This window comes from Rhamphochromis sp. 'chilingali', assembly GCF_963969265.1.
Source record: "Rhamphochromis sp. 'chilingali' genome assembly, chromosome: 19".
NCBI lineage: Eukaryota > Metazoa > Chordata > Actinopteri > Cichliformes > Cichlidae > Rhamphochromis > Rhamphochromis sp. 'chilingali'.
Window position 1 is genome coordinate 15,191,154 of NC_137946.1, and position 16,032 is coordinate 15,207,185.

The 16,032-nt window shown below is 40.7% G+C and overlaps 1 protein-coding gene across 2 annotated transcripts in view; it reads left to right on the forward strand.

The window, feature by feature from the left end:
- The first annotated feature begins 2,490 nt into the window (after positions 1-2,490).
- LOC308387064 (pecanex-like protein 3) overlaps positions 2,491-16,032 on the forward strand; it is a 32,792-nt gene continuing 19,250 nt past the window's right edge. Inside the window, exons 1-12 of one of the 2 annotated variants that reach the window (XM_080866942.1) lie at positions 2,491-2,904; positions 3,746-4,237; positions 4,816-5,024; positions 5,125-5,230; positions 5,707-5,746; positions 5,872-5,967; positions 6,397-8,142; positions 14,016-14,145; positions 14,373-14,542; positions 14,862-14,919; positions 15,039-15,180; positions 15,303-15,460. In XM_080866942.1, coding sequence (XP_080723068.1) covers positions 4,085-4,237; positions 4,816-5,024; positions 5,125-5,230; positions 5,707-5,746; positions 5,872-5,967; positions 6,397-8,142; positions 14,016-14,145; positions 14,373-14,542; positions 14,862-14,919; positions 15,039-15,180; positions 15,303-15,460 — 3,008 coding nt within the window. In that variant the 5' untranslated portion in view covers positions 2,491-2,904; positions 3,746-4,084. Of the gene's footprint in view, positions 2,905-2,942; positions 3,201-3,745; positions 4,238-4,815; positions 5,025-5,124; positions 5,231-5,706; positions 5,747-5,871; positions 5,968-6,396; positions 8,143-14,015; positions 14,146-14,372; positions 14,543-14,861; positions 14,920-15,038; positions 15,181-15,302; positions 15,461-16,032 lie in introns of those variants that run through there. The other variant, XM_080866943.1, reaches the window with a different exon arrangement.

The following is a 16,032-nucleotide window of genomic DNA, read 5'->3' on the forward strand; positions in this document are numbered from 1 at the left end:
CTGATATCATATTACTAACTTTGAGGCTACAGCACATGAGGAGTTCCCGCACAGTAAAAAAGTATGCCACCGCACAGCATTTATCAAAGGCAAATTTGGTTATCATCTTCAACTACAGAACTACAATAAGGATCAGCAGCCTCATGATAATCTTTGACAGCGGCACCATGTTGGTGTTGTTTGACTACCCCCTGCTGAGAACATGTGGAACTGTAAGAGGGGAAAGCAAGTCGGTGACGTTGATGTGATGTAAGGTTATAGTTGCCTGCACTTAAGCAACCATCAGTTTATCTCAAGGATGTTTATCACCAAAGACAAGAATTTAGAGAGACTGCATTTCAAGCCAGCAGGATGACCCGTCCTATCAGTCTCTTTGTGCTGATAGTGATGACAATAATCCTGTGGGGTAAGCAAGGTGTGGTGTCAGTACGGTTTTGGTGCAGCAAGGCCTGATCTGTGCTGACACTGTGTATCAAGGAGGGTGGCTACAGGATATGATAAGCCACTCCTGAGCATTGCTGAGGTATCACAAGGTTAATTCAACAAAACAGCAAAGGCAGGGGAAACAGATGACGGCTGATATGGCCTACCCTACACTGAAGCTGTAGGTATAACACGCGGGGATTTAATTGGAAGGGGGAACAGAAAAGTGCAGGAGCAGCTTTTAGACCTGATGCACCTCAAGCATAGTAATGTACGACAGTAATGAGTGTATTTTATCCATCCATCCATTCTCTTCTGCTTATCCAATTCAGGGTCACGGGGTGGGGGTGCTCAAGCCTACCTCAAAGTGTGTATTTTAATTAACATATTTTTTATGTGTGTGTGTGTGTGTGTGTGTGTGTGTGTGTGTGTGTGTGTGTGTGTGTGTGTGTGTGTGTGTGTGTGTGTGTGTGTGTGTGTGTGTGAGCGAGCAGATGACCATCAATGATTAATTTCCTTTGGGATTAATAAAATTTTATGAAATGAGCAACCACTGCTCAAACAAGGTTTTCTTTTTACTGTAATTACTATGTAGTTATTTCCAAGGACTTCACAAGTAATTATATGTGTTTCATAGCTTCTCTTCATATCTTGACATTTAACCTTGGCTATGTGTCATCTTCCCACAGCCGTGATGTTAACTCAGGCATCACTCCCTCCACATAACTCTGTAAATTGAGAGAAAATGAGTGCATCCATGCTCTTCCACTTATCCAAATCAGGATCACAGTGGGATTGGAACGGTACATCCTGGATGGGTCACCAGGATTAAGACAGTGACAGACTATTTGTGTCTTTGGACTGTGGGAGGAAGCCACTGTACACCGCGAGAACATGCGCTCCGCACAGAAAAACCCCAGAATGGACTCAAAAGCAGGACCTTCAACAGTGCTAACCATCGCACTACTATGCTGACCATCCAGCCATCCATTTTCTTCCACTTATGAGAAAATGAGTTATTTTATATTAAGGAAGCCAGCTCATATATACACTATATAGCCAAAAGTATTCACTCACCCATCCAAATAATTGATTTCAGGTGTTTCACGCTACTAAATATTTCACAAGTCTGTTAGTATTAGTGGTATTATAACAAACTGGAAGCAAATGGGAATGACAGCAACTCAGTCATGAAGCAGTAGGCTATTTAAAATCACAGAGTGAGGTCTGCAGATGCTGAGGTGCATAGTTCACAGAGGTCACCAACTTTCTGCAGAGTTATAGCTGCAAAGGGTGGGCGGACATTATATTAAACTCTTTCGATTAAGAATGTCAGTCAAGTTCATATGTGTGTGAAGGCATATGAGCTAATACCTAGGGCAATATAGTATATTTGCACAAGAACTTTTTTTTAACATGCCCTCAATAAATAGGCAATTTTACAGACAAAGATGGTCGGAGATGTTCTTTTACTTTAAAAGAACAACTTTTTTATTTGTAAAGAGTTTATGTGTACTGTCATAAAAACAAGAGATCGTTGGCTAATGTTGCAGAATGGCACACAAATGCGAGTTCTATACTATTTATAAAGAATAAATATAAAATATAAACGTAAAATTTTTACCTATCTAAAAATTAGCTACGGTACCTACCTATATGTAGGTCCAATTCATCTCTTCAAGCATGGACAACTGGGATTGTCAGGTGGCATCTGGAACTGAACCATTAGCAAGGTGAGGGTCTTTTGGGATTGCAGGGAGCAGTTTAGCAGTGTGGCTGGCTTAAATGGGGGTTAGCTTGGCCTACATTAACCTGAGCTAGCTGGTAAACCCATATATAAGAAACGTCTACATGAATGCCAGGACCTGAAAGTAAACATTCAGGACCTATTTATTTTTATTAATTTGTTTAGGTAGTTTTGTGGTTGATTGGTTTGTACTAACATTACATTTTAAGAATATTTTAAAATAAAAGAAGAAGAAAAAGTCCTCCTCATGACGTCAGTACACATGGCCAATCAGCGCCATGGGAATCTCTCTCGGTCTCTCACTCACTTTGCGGCCGTGCGTGCGTGCTTGCGTGCGTGTGTCAACTAGTTGTTAGCAGAGCTAGCTACCCAGTGAGCTAGCTCGTTGAAACATTTTTTGTTTAGTTTTTGTTTTTTTACACAGGGTCCGTTTATACCAAGAAGCATTTGTTGTTCGTCATGAGAGGGGCCCACGGCTCCCCATACATGATGTTTGTCACCCAGTCATGCCAAAGAGGAGCACGGCCTCTCGGGAAAAACGATAAGTTAGCTAACGCCAGCAAAAAGTGAAGCTACAGTTTTTTAACAGCCGATTTCCTTCCTAGCTAGCATCCTGAGACGGAAAGCGCTGAGATTTTGCATGAACTGGATGCGGAAGGAGGATATAAGCCAACCTGGACAGCTATTGCTAACTATGAGCTATGCTGGGATCCAAAATCGGAGAACATCTCACTGTGAGCACAATTATTAAATCTATCAAGCCAGCGTGAGATAATAATAGCTAATGACTTTCACCTACCTATTAGCGGTTAGCGTTAAGCTGTCTTGTTTTAGGGTGACGTTACAGTTACCCAGTCAACGATAGGGACATCAAGATAGAAATGCTTGCTTATGCGGCCTAGCATTAGCCGGTAACTAGCATTAGGTATCCTAATGTTGTCTGTCAGGCAGTTTGAGGAGATAATCTTCGGGTTTAGGTCATGTTATCATATTCACTGAGGTCACTGAAACCACTGGCGGCTGCCCAGAGGTGAGAAATGCACAGAAATCTTTGTAATATACGATGAGCTGCCAGTTAGCTTGCTAGTGCCTGTCACAAAACTTAATCTAGCTGGCACAACAATGGCCTGGACGTGAACATAGGGAGTTCATGCTGTCGGAAAACCGAATATGTCAGATATGTCATATATCACATACAGCTGTTTTTGTTTGTGTGAAAGACATCTAATGGCAAATTATGTTTGTTATAATCGTTGTTTCACGTGCCATTGCTAGCTTATGTTATTCTTTTGCATTTATCGATCACTAAAACGATTCTGTCACTTCAGTTGCAATAAAGGATAATTAGTGTCCTGTGATTTAATGTAATTAAGTAAAGGACAGATGAAAGAAAAGAGTAAAATGTTAAAGTAAACATACTAAATAGACGTTATAAGTTGCACCTGAAACAAAAAGAGCAACACTAAACTTATTTGGTGATTTTTATTAGATTTTCAAGATTGTTTTTCCATAAAATCCAGTGTTTAAAGTGAAGCTTCATAAAAGAAAACTGACTAATTGTGATCTCTCTCACAGATGAGCACTTGTTCGTGCAGTCATTGGGTTACCAGTGTGTCAAAAAGTCACTCTGCTGATTACCCACCGAGGATTGGGCTAGAGTGTGGCAACGCTGGTGCAGGGAGGGAGCTTATACTGGCACAAGAATATGCAAGGACTCTTTATCTCAGCTGAAGTGTATGCATATATCTAAGACACAAAATTGCTGTGCTTGATGAAACAGTCTTGGTCAACCTGCCATGCCCCATGGACATGCCATCGTAGACACAAGATACCGTGGCTCAAACTGCTGCACAGTTTTTTGAGCTACAGCCTTGGGGGAAGCGTTTCAACTTTTAGTTGAACCTGAAGGTGGAGATGGGTTCCCAAGCTCTTCAGATACTGCGGCAGGGCGTGTGGGCTTCGCTCACTGGAGGGTGGTATGTGGATCCCCACCAGAGCACATTCTCCAACTGCTTCCACCTCTACCTTTGGATATTTCTCCTGGCTTTCCCCTTTCTTCTGTACATGGTAAGTTCATTTTCCTATCACCATAGGAGCTACCAAAATAATGCACAAATCCTTTTAAATCAGTTTTCAGAAGTTAGCCATGATGACATGATAGCTTCAAGTAATTTCACTTATATAGGTCAAATCACAAATTTACCTCAAGAAGTTTAATAATCCGTTTCTAACTTGCATGCCCAAGCCCTTTTTACACATTGGCAACTTCAACTGACTTAATCATCTCCCAGGATTATCATGTGTAAAATGGGTCAAATACTATGTTTTGAATAACATAACTGCATTTTTTTAATGATGTAAACTGTATGAGAGACTCATTCAGCACATATGCATGGGATAATAACTTTATAGTTTAACTTCTAGTGCTTGTAACAATAGGGGGAATAAAAACTAAGGGTGTTTGCCTGAACTTGTGTGGTTAAATTAAGATCCTGATTTAAAACAATTCCATAATAAGTTTGAAATATCCAGCTATATTTAACACCTCATTTCCAATTAAGCTTCCTTCCTGGTTCTAGTTCTTTGACGTGACTGCCTGGTCTCATTTTTGTAATTCCTCTCTTTAAATTCCAACTCCTTGTCAGGCTCTTCCTCCAAGCTTGTTGGTGGCAGGTGTGTACTCTGCTGTGGTTGCTGTATTTTTTACTGCCATTAAAGTGGTAAACTACCGACTTCATGCAATGTTCGACCTTGGGGAGATTGTAGAGAAAAAGCAGGCCTCACTAACAGCTGAAGTGCCAAGGACAGAAGAAGGAGAAGAGGGGTCAGGTGCTCATGAGGGGAATCAGCACAGGTAATGTGATGTGTCTTAAAGAAAACTTGCCTGTTGCGATGCTGTGACTTGCTGAATTCTTTGGGAAAAAAATTTCTTCCTGCATGTGACTATTTCACAGGGATAGTCATGTTGGTGTAGAGATGACTGTGTTTCGGAAAGTCAACTCAACACCCCCAGTGCGTTGCAGCTCCCAGCACTCTCTGTTTGGATTAAACCAAGTGTCGGTGAGGATTACCATATTTACTAGCATGCAACATTATCTCTTCTGGCTTCCAACATTTCTCCAGTTCTATCTATTAGAATTTTGGCACTAAGGCTTACTACAAGATGTAGCAAGCTTTAAAAGCTAGCAGTTGGTATGGCTACAGGCAAAAAATTAAAAAAATAGACAGCAGATGATTGAATAAACCAAGTTACTGTTTAACCCAAGTACACTTGTTGCTATGATCTTTCTAACTCGTAGCTCCTCATTAAATGCTAATTGGTCTGAACCTCCCGTGGCTTAGTGCCAGGTTAAAAAAATTTGTATTTTCCATGATCAGTATGCCTGTAATAGTAGTTTGCAAGATTTTTTTTTAGTTCAGTACCAAGCTAAGGGGGGATTTTTTAAGTACTTAGCGATGTTCTTATGGTTTCGTAATGCATAATCATGTGTATCAGGTGGTTTAAAGCATTGTGTATATTCTTTCTTACTCTTCAGGAATTCTTGCCTCAGTTGGAGGATTCAGGGGGTACTAAGGGTAAGCATCTAAATGTTTTAATTCTGCATACCATATTTTTATTTTAAATCATGATGTATATAATAGATAGTCTGACATTTTTATCCAAGCATATGTTTTAAATTTGTAATTTCCTTTTATTTCAGATATCAAAGAGTTAATGCGGGAACAAGGAAGCAATAATGTGATTGTCACGTCAGCTCAACGTGAGATCCTACGTCAGAGTTCCCAGGACCCCATTAGTAAGTCTGTTATGTTTCACTGTTTAGAAATGAGCATTAGATACTGGAAACAATGTTTAATCCTTCCTGTATAAGTCAGGCTGTAAGTATATCAGTATTTTCATACAAATTTAGGAAAGGGGGGGGAAAAATGGAATCTTGAGAAACATAATTCACAACGTCAGTGTTACAGCTTGCAAAAGTGCATTTCAGTCTAGGGGGTCCTTTTGTCCCTCTGTGGGGGGATACTCCCACTAGGTTTATATCTGGGACTCTCCACCATTTGACCTCAGAACTGAAGAAGCTTCTCGGATGAGAGGTGAAACGTCTTCAAGTAACTTAAAGAAGTCCAGACGCTTTTCTTTGCAAGCTCCTTTGACTACGATGACCTGGATGACTGAGAACCTTCATAGACATTTCAGTCTAATGTTTGGTTTTCTTACCGTACAGGGGCTCTGAATGGGGTCTCATCCTGCATTGTTGCCGCTCTTGGAGGTGAGTTCCAAGGTCTTGTAGGAGTATCTGGAGTGTCAGCTGGATTTGAAGAACCTGGAGCCTTGTCTATCCCCCCTTCACCCTCGAGTCAAGAAGATGGAGGCGAGAAAGAACACTTGCAAGAAGTGGAGATGTTAACAGAACAGTTGTCTCATCAGAGTTCCAAGGACAATGATTTGGGGGCTTACTCTCCCCTTGGCCCCTCTGCTGAATCTGAGAGTTTGGGAGATACTCCCCTAAGCCCTCTTATAAAGAGTAGTTTAAGTGAAGAACTCAGTGAAAATCTGCTGGGTTTAGGCCTTGACCCTGTGGCTTTTGCTCCTGGGACTGAGCTCCCCGGCAGCCGCAGCGGAGTAGCACTAGCTGCTGGATCAACAGACAGTTGTTTCAGTGCTGGTGGAGCTACCACAGACCGTGAGACGCTAAGCACTGTTAGCAGTTACCGCAGTGAAAAAACTGATTCAACTCAGCTGGAAAGTCCTTCATTCAGCCAGTCGCGGCCTGTAGATGGACAGGTTTCTGCCTCAGCACCAGCGATAGGGTCTGACATCCACAAGCCCACAGAGGATTCAGCAGTGCAAGATGGCAGTGATACTGACAATCTGTCAGACAGTGTGTTACTACGCTCCCCTTCCAAAGAATTCTCCCTCAGCCAGGGGCTAGACCGGACACTTGTTGAAGGAGAGGATCTGCCATCTGTACCTTCTGATATTGCACAGCCCCCTCCTCTCCAGAACTCTTCCCCTTCAAGTAGTGGCCACTCAGAGGTTTGTGAATTGGACAGGAACGTCCCAGTTCCTCCTCTACCCCCACCTCGGCAGACCAATTCAGTGCCCTCAGGGCTGGCCCTGGGTCTGGTGTGTTCTGAGCCTGCTTTGCCCATATCTTCTACTCCATTCTTACTGTCTGAGCAGCCTGCTCTGCAGTCCCAGCAGGTTGTACGCCCTAAAGACTTAAAGCTGCTGCGGGCCAGCGGCGGTAGCATGGGGCACAGGCCAGGCCGAAGGAAAGCTCCAAGAAGGCGCGCTGGAGCTGGCAGTAGTAGTTTTGACTGTGGCTCTTACAGGCGTCACCACAATCATAGACAACACAGAGATTACATACCAGTGCGCAATCGACTCGGCACTAAGGCTTACAGTGAAAGTTTGTTTGAGGATTCCAGTGACGAGGACGACGGCAGTGACATGAGTGCAGGTTCTAGCCTGGGCTCTCAGCACCGATACAGCTCAGATGATGATGACGATGATGATGATGACTCTAGTTCCTCTACCTCCTGCTACTCTCCAGACCTTGCTAACACTGGCATTACATCGACTCTTCCCCCTGCTGCTCAACTGCCTACTCCAAGGGAAGGGGATTTACCCGAAACTGCTGGCCCCTCACATTCTCGTGCTGCTCAACGCTCTTCTAGCACCGCTAGTGCTAAGACTCACGCAAGAGTGCTAAGTATGGATGGGGCAGGTGGAAGCCAGAGCAATGCAGTGGCTCTGCCCTCTACTCTGCTTGCAATGCCCTCCACCTCCACGCCTGCACCTCGGACTCTCACCATCTCTAAGTCTGATCTGGAAGCCCGGACTATACACTCTGATGGCTTTGCTGGAGCTCACCATCATCGCTTGGATTCACTTGGAGGCTCTTGGACTGGCAACCAGATGGGCTGGAGAACAGGAGAACTGGTTGAAGAGGGGGCTGTTGGAGGTGGTGAGTTTGCAAATTTTCAGTCAAGAATATATGTTTTAACTTACCCTACTGAAACAGTTTTCATCATGGTTTGGAGGTCTAACTAATTAAGAAAGTTAACCTTCATAGGGAGTCGCTGATAGTAAGGCCTATTTGTAAGGCATCAAATTGTTGCTGATATTTTTTTTCTGTAATATATTTGATGACAGACCACTATTAATTTGTACTTAATTTAATCACGAGTAATGACTCCATGGTGTAGTGATTAATACATATACCTTATTTGTGAAAGATTTTATTTAAGATGGCGAAGAGACACAAACCCAGCCTTGGGGTCTCACAAGCTAGTGTACTGTGATCTAACTAGATGTATCTGATATGATCCCTGTGTTGGTGTTGTCCCTGGTGATCATAATTAATATTGGTCCAGGTTCAACATTGCAAGTTATATTGTCATATGGAAAAAAACTGCCAATGTGTACTAAAATCCAAAACGGGGCAGTTGTGGTTTAGGATGGGTTACGGTTATAATTATAGAGTTACGGTTATAATTATAGAGTTAAGGTTAGAGTTTGGTCCGAATTTCTTTCCACGTCGCAAAACCATGACATCACAACAATGTGATTGGTCACTTGCAATGATGAACCTGGCCCATCATTAGCTTCGGTGATCCTAGAACAACATTGGCACATTGATATCAGATTGTGCACTATACCCAAGCCAGTATAGAGGTGACGGTTGTGTCAGGAACTCCATCTGATATGAAGTCTGTGCCAAATCAAACATGGGTTCCATGTGCTGTGGCAATTCCTTTGGAAATAAGAGAGCAGCTGAAATTCTATTACTTTTTTTTTAGTTCCAAGTAACCATGAGGTGTGATCAGAAAGCTCTGGAAACGATTCTGTAAAAATCAAAAATCATGCCTGTATACCCATTCAAGAATATATTATACACTGCACCATTGTAAGTGGAGCTGCTATATTTAGATCACTGTAGAAGTCCTGTTATGTCTTCTACTTATGTCTCAGTAGCGCCTGTTGGATCTACTCCAGTGTATTCCTTCAACTTAATTTTCATTTTCAATAAGTTTACAGTGTCACTATCAGACAAGTGTGCAATAAGAGCAAATAGTAAGAAAAGACTATGTTGCAATGTATTTGCAACTCTCATAGGCTCGTATTTTGTCAGGTAATTGTAAAATGCAGTGTTTCTTTTTCGGCTTTTCTGTTCTAAGATTTTGTGTAGAAATTTCACCAGAACCTCAATCTGTTTTGCAAAGGAAGTATGGTCTCATTAAGAGCTTGTTTGCACTTGGAGGGGCTGATGCCCTGCATAATCTGTTATCCTTCAGAGGTTGCTGGCGATGCAGGATTTTCAGCTCTGTGTGTCCACCCTGCAGCTGGATGTGAGACGTCATCTCAGCCGAATTTCTCCCAGATATCTTCTGCCTCTCTATTACCGGAGAGACCCAAAAGTGTTCACCGCCAGTTCCCCTTAGGTTAGGTGGTTATGAGGAAAACTAGATGCTTCATTGATTGGGTGGGGTGCTGTTTTCAAGTGGAGGGCCATAAATGGCACCTAGCCCCAGAGGCTTTGTCGCACATATATAAATTACTTGGAGCTGACGGCAGGTTTTCGGCTTTGGGGCATTTCTTGCTGCTCCTGAAAAATTGTTATGTCCTGATTAGGAGAGACAGTATAACAACAGTTGTGTATACAGACTGTCTGAGGCACTTGCTGTGTGACATTACACAGCCTGGCTCACACTCTGATTGTGTGGAGCAGTGAACACCTCCTGTCATTATGTGTGACGCATGTTCCCAGTGCATTGAACACTGGAGTGGAGCTACAGAGGAAATCCACTCTATGGGGAGTGGAGACTCAATCCCACAATAGTCCACCACGTCTGAAGGTGTTCGTATATTTGTTTGCATCATACAAAAACACAATCTCCTCTTTTCTTTTCCCTAAAAAAATTGAGGGCAAAACATTAGGGGAGCTCACCCATGGCCAGGCGCACTGCTATAACAGTTTCCCTGAGCAGGTTGAGGGAGCAGTGGCTGTCTTTGATTTTGATTGTTCCATGATGGATCTAACTTGTCTTCTCCACAGCCCGGCGGTGGACACTGCCTTTGCACAGGGGCCTGGTGTCACAGGTGTCACAGAGCAGTTAGCTGAGACTGGCACCTGAAAGGCTGAATTTAAATGAGTTGGGTCTCCCCCTGAGGTTGATTGAGACCATTCAGAGTGCAAGAGCAGTTTCTGTATTCTGACTTTATGAGGGTGTGTATTTGAGAGATGTGCAGCTGCGAACAAAATTTCTTATCAGTGCTGTGTTAGAATTGTGTTAGACTTCCTTCAGGTTTTGCTAGATAAGGGAAGAGCATTTTCCTCTAAAGTGTTTGGCTGGAATGTCAGGCTGCCATGTTGGCTTTGGTAATGCACCAAAGAGATTTAACTACAGTTTTAGAGTTAGTCTTAGTCTTTTTACAGCTTGCTTTAGCATCAATGAAAAATAACAGTAACTGTAAGTTGCATGCTCTATCTACCTACACATCATGTCTGTAGTTTTCAACTGTAATAGGGAGGTTTTGCACCCTAATGCTGCCTTCATGCCTGACATTAGGGATTCTACCTATAGCTGCCCTGCACAGGAGCTGTTAGCTTTTCGCCCCCTGCCATTTGGGGAATGACAGCCAGAGGTGGCTGATCTTTTGCGTGGATCAAGGGGTTAACCCCGGTTCCTTGAAAACTGAATGAGGTATCTCACTCGCACTTTGCCCATGCAACTGGACAGTGTCAGTAAGGCATCAATAGATTAAAAAAAAAAAAAAAAAGGAAAAATGCTGACTGATATTTATTTATTTAGTCAAAATTATTTGACCTTTTGAATTTATTAAATTTAGTCATGAGTTAGTTGCTTTATGGTGTAGTAGTGGCACATAGAAGAACAGCACTAAGAATGCCTGGACCCCATGGTCTTGGTGATAAGAGCTTCTGTGGCTTGTCATGCCAGAGGGCACTTACCATAGTGAGATGCCGCATTTGAGCTTCAAAGAAATGAAGTTACCCTGGGCCCGTTTAAAAAAAACAAACAAACAAAAAAAACAAAACTATTAACAAAATCCTCACAAAACTAAGCTCGAAATTAAGCAGGCAAAACAAAGGTATAACTGTATCTTTACGGAATAAAGCATGAGATTGGGGTTTGAAAGAACACATTCAAATTTACAGATGTAACAGAATCTGCTTTGAAGTGTCTGTTTTGTGCACAGGAACAAGAATAAAGAAAACATTTAGAAAATAATATTTTATTCAAATTTATTTTTTAGGTTATTCTATTTAATCAGATTATTTTAACATTGTGTAACATAATACCCTATATGGACAAAAGTCCCTCTTAATCTTTAAATTCAGGCGTTTTCACTCCCATTGCCAGACTTGCATAAAATCAAGCCCATAGCCAAGGAGTCTGCCTTGAGAAACATTTTTTCAAGAATGGCTCATTCTAAAGAGCTCACTGAGTTCAAGCATGCCAGCCAGTTTGTGAAATTGCTTCCATCCTAGATATTCCACTATCAGTAAGTGGTATTATTGCAAATTGGAAGCATTTAGGAACCACAGAAATGAAGGCTCAAACTGTGTAAAGTTATAGAACTGGCTTACTGACTGCATATAGTGCGCAAAAGTCTTCAAAGCTCTTTTGAGTCAATAACTGCAGAGTTCCAGAGCCCCCAGCACAAAACCATCAGCACAAAAACTTTGCACCAGCATTTTTGTGGCATGGGCTTCCACAGCTGAGCAGCTTTTACCTATATACTGTATGTATTAATGTCAGGTGTTTCCACTGTGTGTTATACTAGGGATTTTCCTAATTTCTTAGTCGACTAAATGAGGAAAAAAAAATAAAGACTAACTGACTAGTCTGAAACTTAGGAACACTCAGGTAATAAGTTCCATTTGAGAAACTTTTATTGGAAAATGTCAAAAATTAATAACATAGGTATTTGAAACCATTTATCACATTCTTCAGTAATGAATCATGCCGCTTAAATGTGCAGCACCTTGCAGCATGCATTATCAATATTACACATTATACTCCAGATAGACAACAAAGATGAAAAACACTTAAAATAAACCGATGTTAAAGATGATACAAAACCAAACACGTTCCACTAAAATATGACAAATTAACATCTAATAAATCACGACTTAAAAGTCCCAAGCATTATGAATGATGCACACTGTTCGAAATTCATGACATCCACTTCAATAAAAGTTAGAATCTAAAATAAAACAATAAATCATCCATCCATTTTTTTTCTGCTTATCTAAAGTCAGTCAGACATCCTTAGCCGTCCCCTTTCAATGTGAAGGAGTAGCTGCTCTTCTTTGAACCCCTTCCGAATAACTGAATTCCTTACCCTATAACTAAGGCAGAGCCCATCCACCTTATGGAGAAAGTTCCTTTCCACTGCTTGTAACAATGATCTCATTCTGATAGTGTTAACAGAAAGATCAGGCCTAGATTAACAGATTTAGTTTCCCAACAATGATGTGCCATTTGGTGGCAAATGGGTGCACAACATTTAGGACCCAATAATATACCGACATTTGGCATTGATTAAAAGTTTAATAATTAGATTAAACCACTAGTAAGTCTGGTACCAACTAGTGACAACAGCAACGATTAGTCAGTTAGTCGACTAGTCACACATATGCCTACTGTAGGAATAGTGAAAGGTAACTAAAGCACAGTGTTGGGGAAAGTTGGAAATATTAATTAAAATGTTGACTGCTGTGCTTAAACTTTATTATTTTAGTAGAACTCCTTATTATGCAAGTTTACCAGAAACATTCAGGCATCATCCAGCTTTTACCTCTTTGTACCTGAGTCATGAGAATGTGAAGAAACTATGCAAAATATTTTCTACCATCTTTTGGTGCCATTTATGGTCGACGTGCAACTTATTTTTAGCAAAGACATAGTTGTTTAGGAGGTGTTCCCATCTGCACTAAAAGATGGTTTACAAAACTGTTAATCGAATAAATAACTTTGAATGAAAACCCAATAAAGTTTTATTAAACTGTCTGTTTAACAAATTATATGAATATTTTAAACACCCAAAAAGCGCTTGTTAGGCTAATTTGATAAAGAAGTTAAAACACAAGCTTCACTATAAACACTAACTGCTAACTTAATTTACCTCTGCAAATTGCCAATTTGGCTGAGGCTGCAGCTGTGCTCTTTCTCTAGCAGCAAAATCCAATGAATCCTCATCAGCAGCATAGGAGAGGAGAATGAGATGGCTGAAAGCATCTGATTTCTTTGTTATTCACTCACTGTCTTCATTTTAAATATTTTTTTGGTTTGACAGTTTGGAAAAGCATGAGTGAGATATGTGCTGCTGGTAAATAATACTGTTGTGCTCAATTACAATTCTGTTCAGATGTTTTTCTTTTTTATAAAATGGGAGTATTTAAAACAATGTTTAGCAATGAAAAATGACCGAAAAGACTACTAGTACAAAAATAAGAAGCATCAGTAAGATGAGTATAAATTATTGTTTAAACCCTGATTACTACCTCACTGCTGAGACCTCAGTAACCGATCACCCCTAACACATTGAGGCAAAATCTTTTCATTAACCCATGTCCTTGCTGCTAACATGGAGTCATGCTTTGAAAAATTTCTAATAAATTAATTTTAATTAATAGTCTGGTGTGTGAAACCTAACTATCTCTTAAGCTTTATACTTATTTATTTAATAAATGAATAAATAACATAAGGACATTCTAAGTTCTGAATTAAGATAAAATGCAGTTATAGTTAAATCTTAGATATGTGCATTATATACACTGACAATGTGATGTAAATGATAAACTTTCCTCAGCCATGGCCACGGAGGAAGGGGGCAAACACGAATCAGTCAGCAGTGTAAAGAGGACCCAGGCCATACGCAGGAGACACAATGCTGGGAGCAACCCTACACCACCACCATCTACCATGGGATCTCCTCCCAGGTTTGTCATCTAAGCAAAGATGTCCCTATATTTCTGCCATGCCTTCCATATTAGTATGTTTACATTATAATGGACATAAGAATAACAGCCCAGATTAAAATTTTGTCTATATAAAGTCGTATTTTCATTAAATAATTCTAATTATAGCTCATGGAGGATGTGAGCTTTAGGAGGACTGAGTTTAGGATTAAGATTAACTGCTGTATTCATTTGTTTGCTTCCTGCAGTCTCCAGGACCTCCAGCGAGCTCGGACCTCCTCTCATTCACGCACCCGTACACTTCCCTCAGCCTTACAGTTTGCCTCTTCACTTCTACTACCCCGCAGTGGCATCCATGAGGCTTCAACATTTGACGACACATCAGAAGGGGCAGTGCACTATTTCTATGACGAGAGTGGTAAGTACCTTGTCTTGTCTAGACAGTCATTCTGTTTATCCTATTATTAAATGGGGAGATATGAGACTGAATTCATGAACAGTGGACTCTCCTTGAGTACCGATTCTTAGGACTTGCTACCTTGAAATGTTACCAGTCTGTTATTTGAGCTATTATTTTGAAGCATTATGTAAAGTAATTGTAATGTAATGGTCACTGGTATTTGAATCTACATAAAGAAAATCACTTGTCAGATTGCATTATTGTATACTCTGTCTGTGATTGCAGATTTTACACTGTTGAGGGTATTCATTTCTGCTGTGTCTCTGTTATATAACAGGAGTAAAGAGGTCCTACACATTTGGACCTGCTGGAGGCGGCTATGAGGACCCAGTTCAGTAAGTTATAAAGTTTTTATTGCCAAGTGTCTTTCTTTTCTACAGACTACGAGAGTTATTGTTGTCATTAAAACATTACTAACAGCTACATTCAAGGCTGTGAAATTTTACACTTGCAGAGAAAGGGAGAGGCAGTCCCAATCTTCAAGCTTCACATCCACTGAGGTCCCAGAAGGGGCACCAGTCCTGTCCATGCTACAGCCCAGACAAGGGGCTTTACAGGGGATGCAGGTGCGCAGGGTGCCTCTGGAGATGCCCGAGGTTAGCAGTGCTTCATTGATTATTCCAAATAGGACATCAGTCGGCACATCAAAGCTAACTATCACAGACGGTCCTTCTAGATCCTGTTTCCTAATTCACACAATCTCTGAATTCTTACCTAGTTTGATCTGGATCACGAGTCTCTACAAGAGTCCCAAGAAAACACTTTGATGATTGAGGAGAAAGCCAAACCTAAACAGTACTATCGCTTTTGGGTGCTGCCTGGAAAGTGGCTGAGAGTCCGATATGATCGACTGGCTCTGCTTGCCTTATTAGACAGGTAAGACAAAACATTGGAAAAGAGAATGGATTACATTTTATTTAGTTACTTTTCTCTGTGACAGCAAAGAAAAATGTACAAAATGTACTCTGTTGCCCCTCAAATAATTAATACATAACAACATTTGTTTTTGTTTTAGTTTTGACAAATTATCAGTTCAAGTAAATATTTAACTTATAAAAGCAACTGAGTTCACTTTTAAACAGGTCCATGGTTTTGATTGAGAATTGATAGAGAAGATGGATTAACAAGTCCAACAAATTTGTTCACTCTGTATCATTTCTGAAGGCTGCTTTTCCTCTTACACTGAAGCAAAAGATTTTCATTCATAAGCGAAGTTCTTTTAAAGGATCAATTTAAAATATTTTCACTAAACAACAACTCAGAAAAATGTTATCCTGTGTTTTTCTTTCAAATACATAGAAGCTTGTGGCATGATATTATACAGGATGCATTGTAAACTGATTTAGATGAAACTTTAAGGTTTTACTATAATACTGATACTCGTTTTTTTTTGTTTTTTTTTAATGGGTTGTTTCGTTTGTAATGGATGAACCTCCTCATTGTCACAG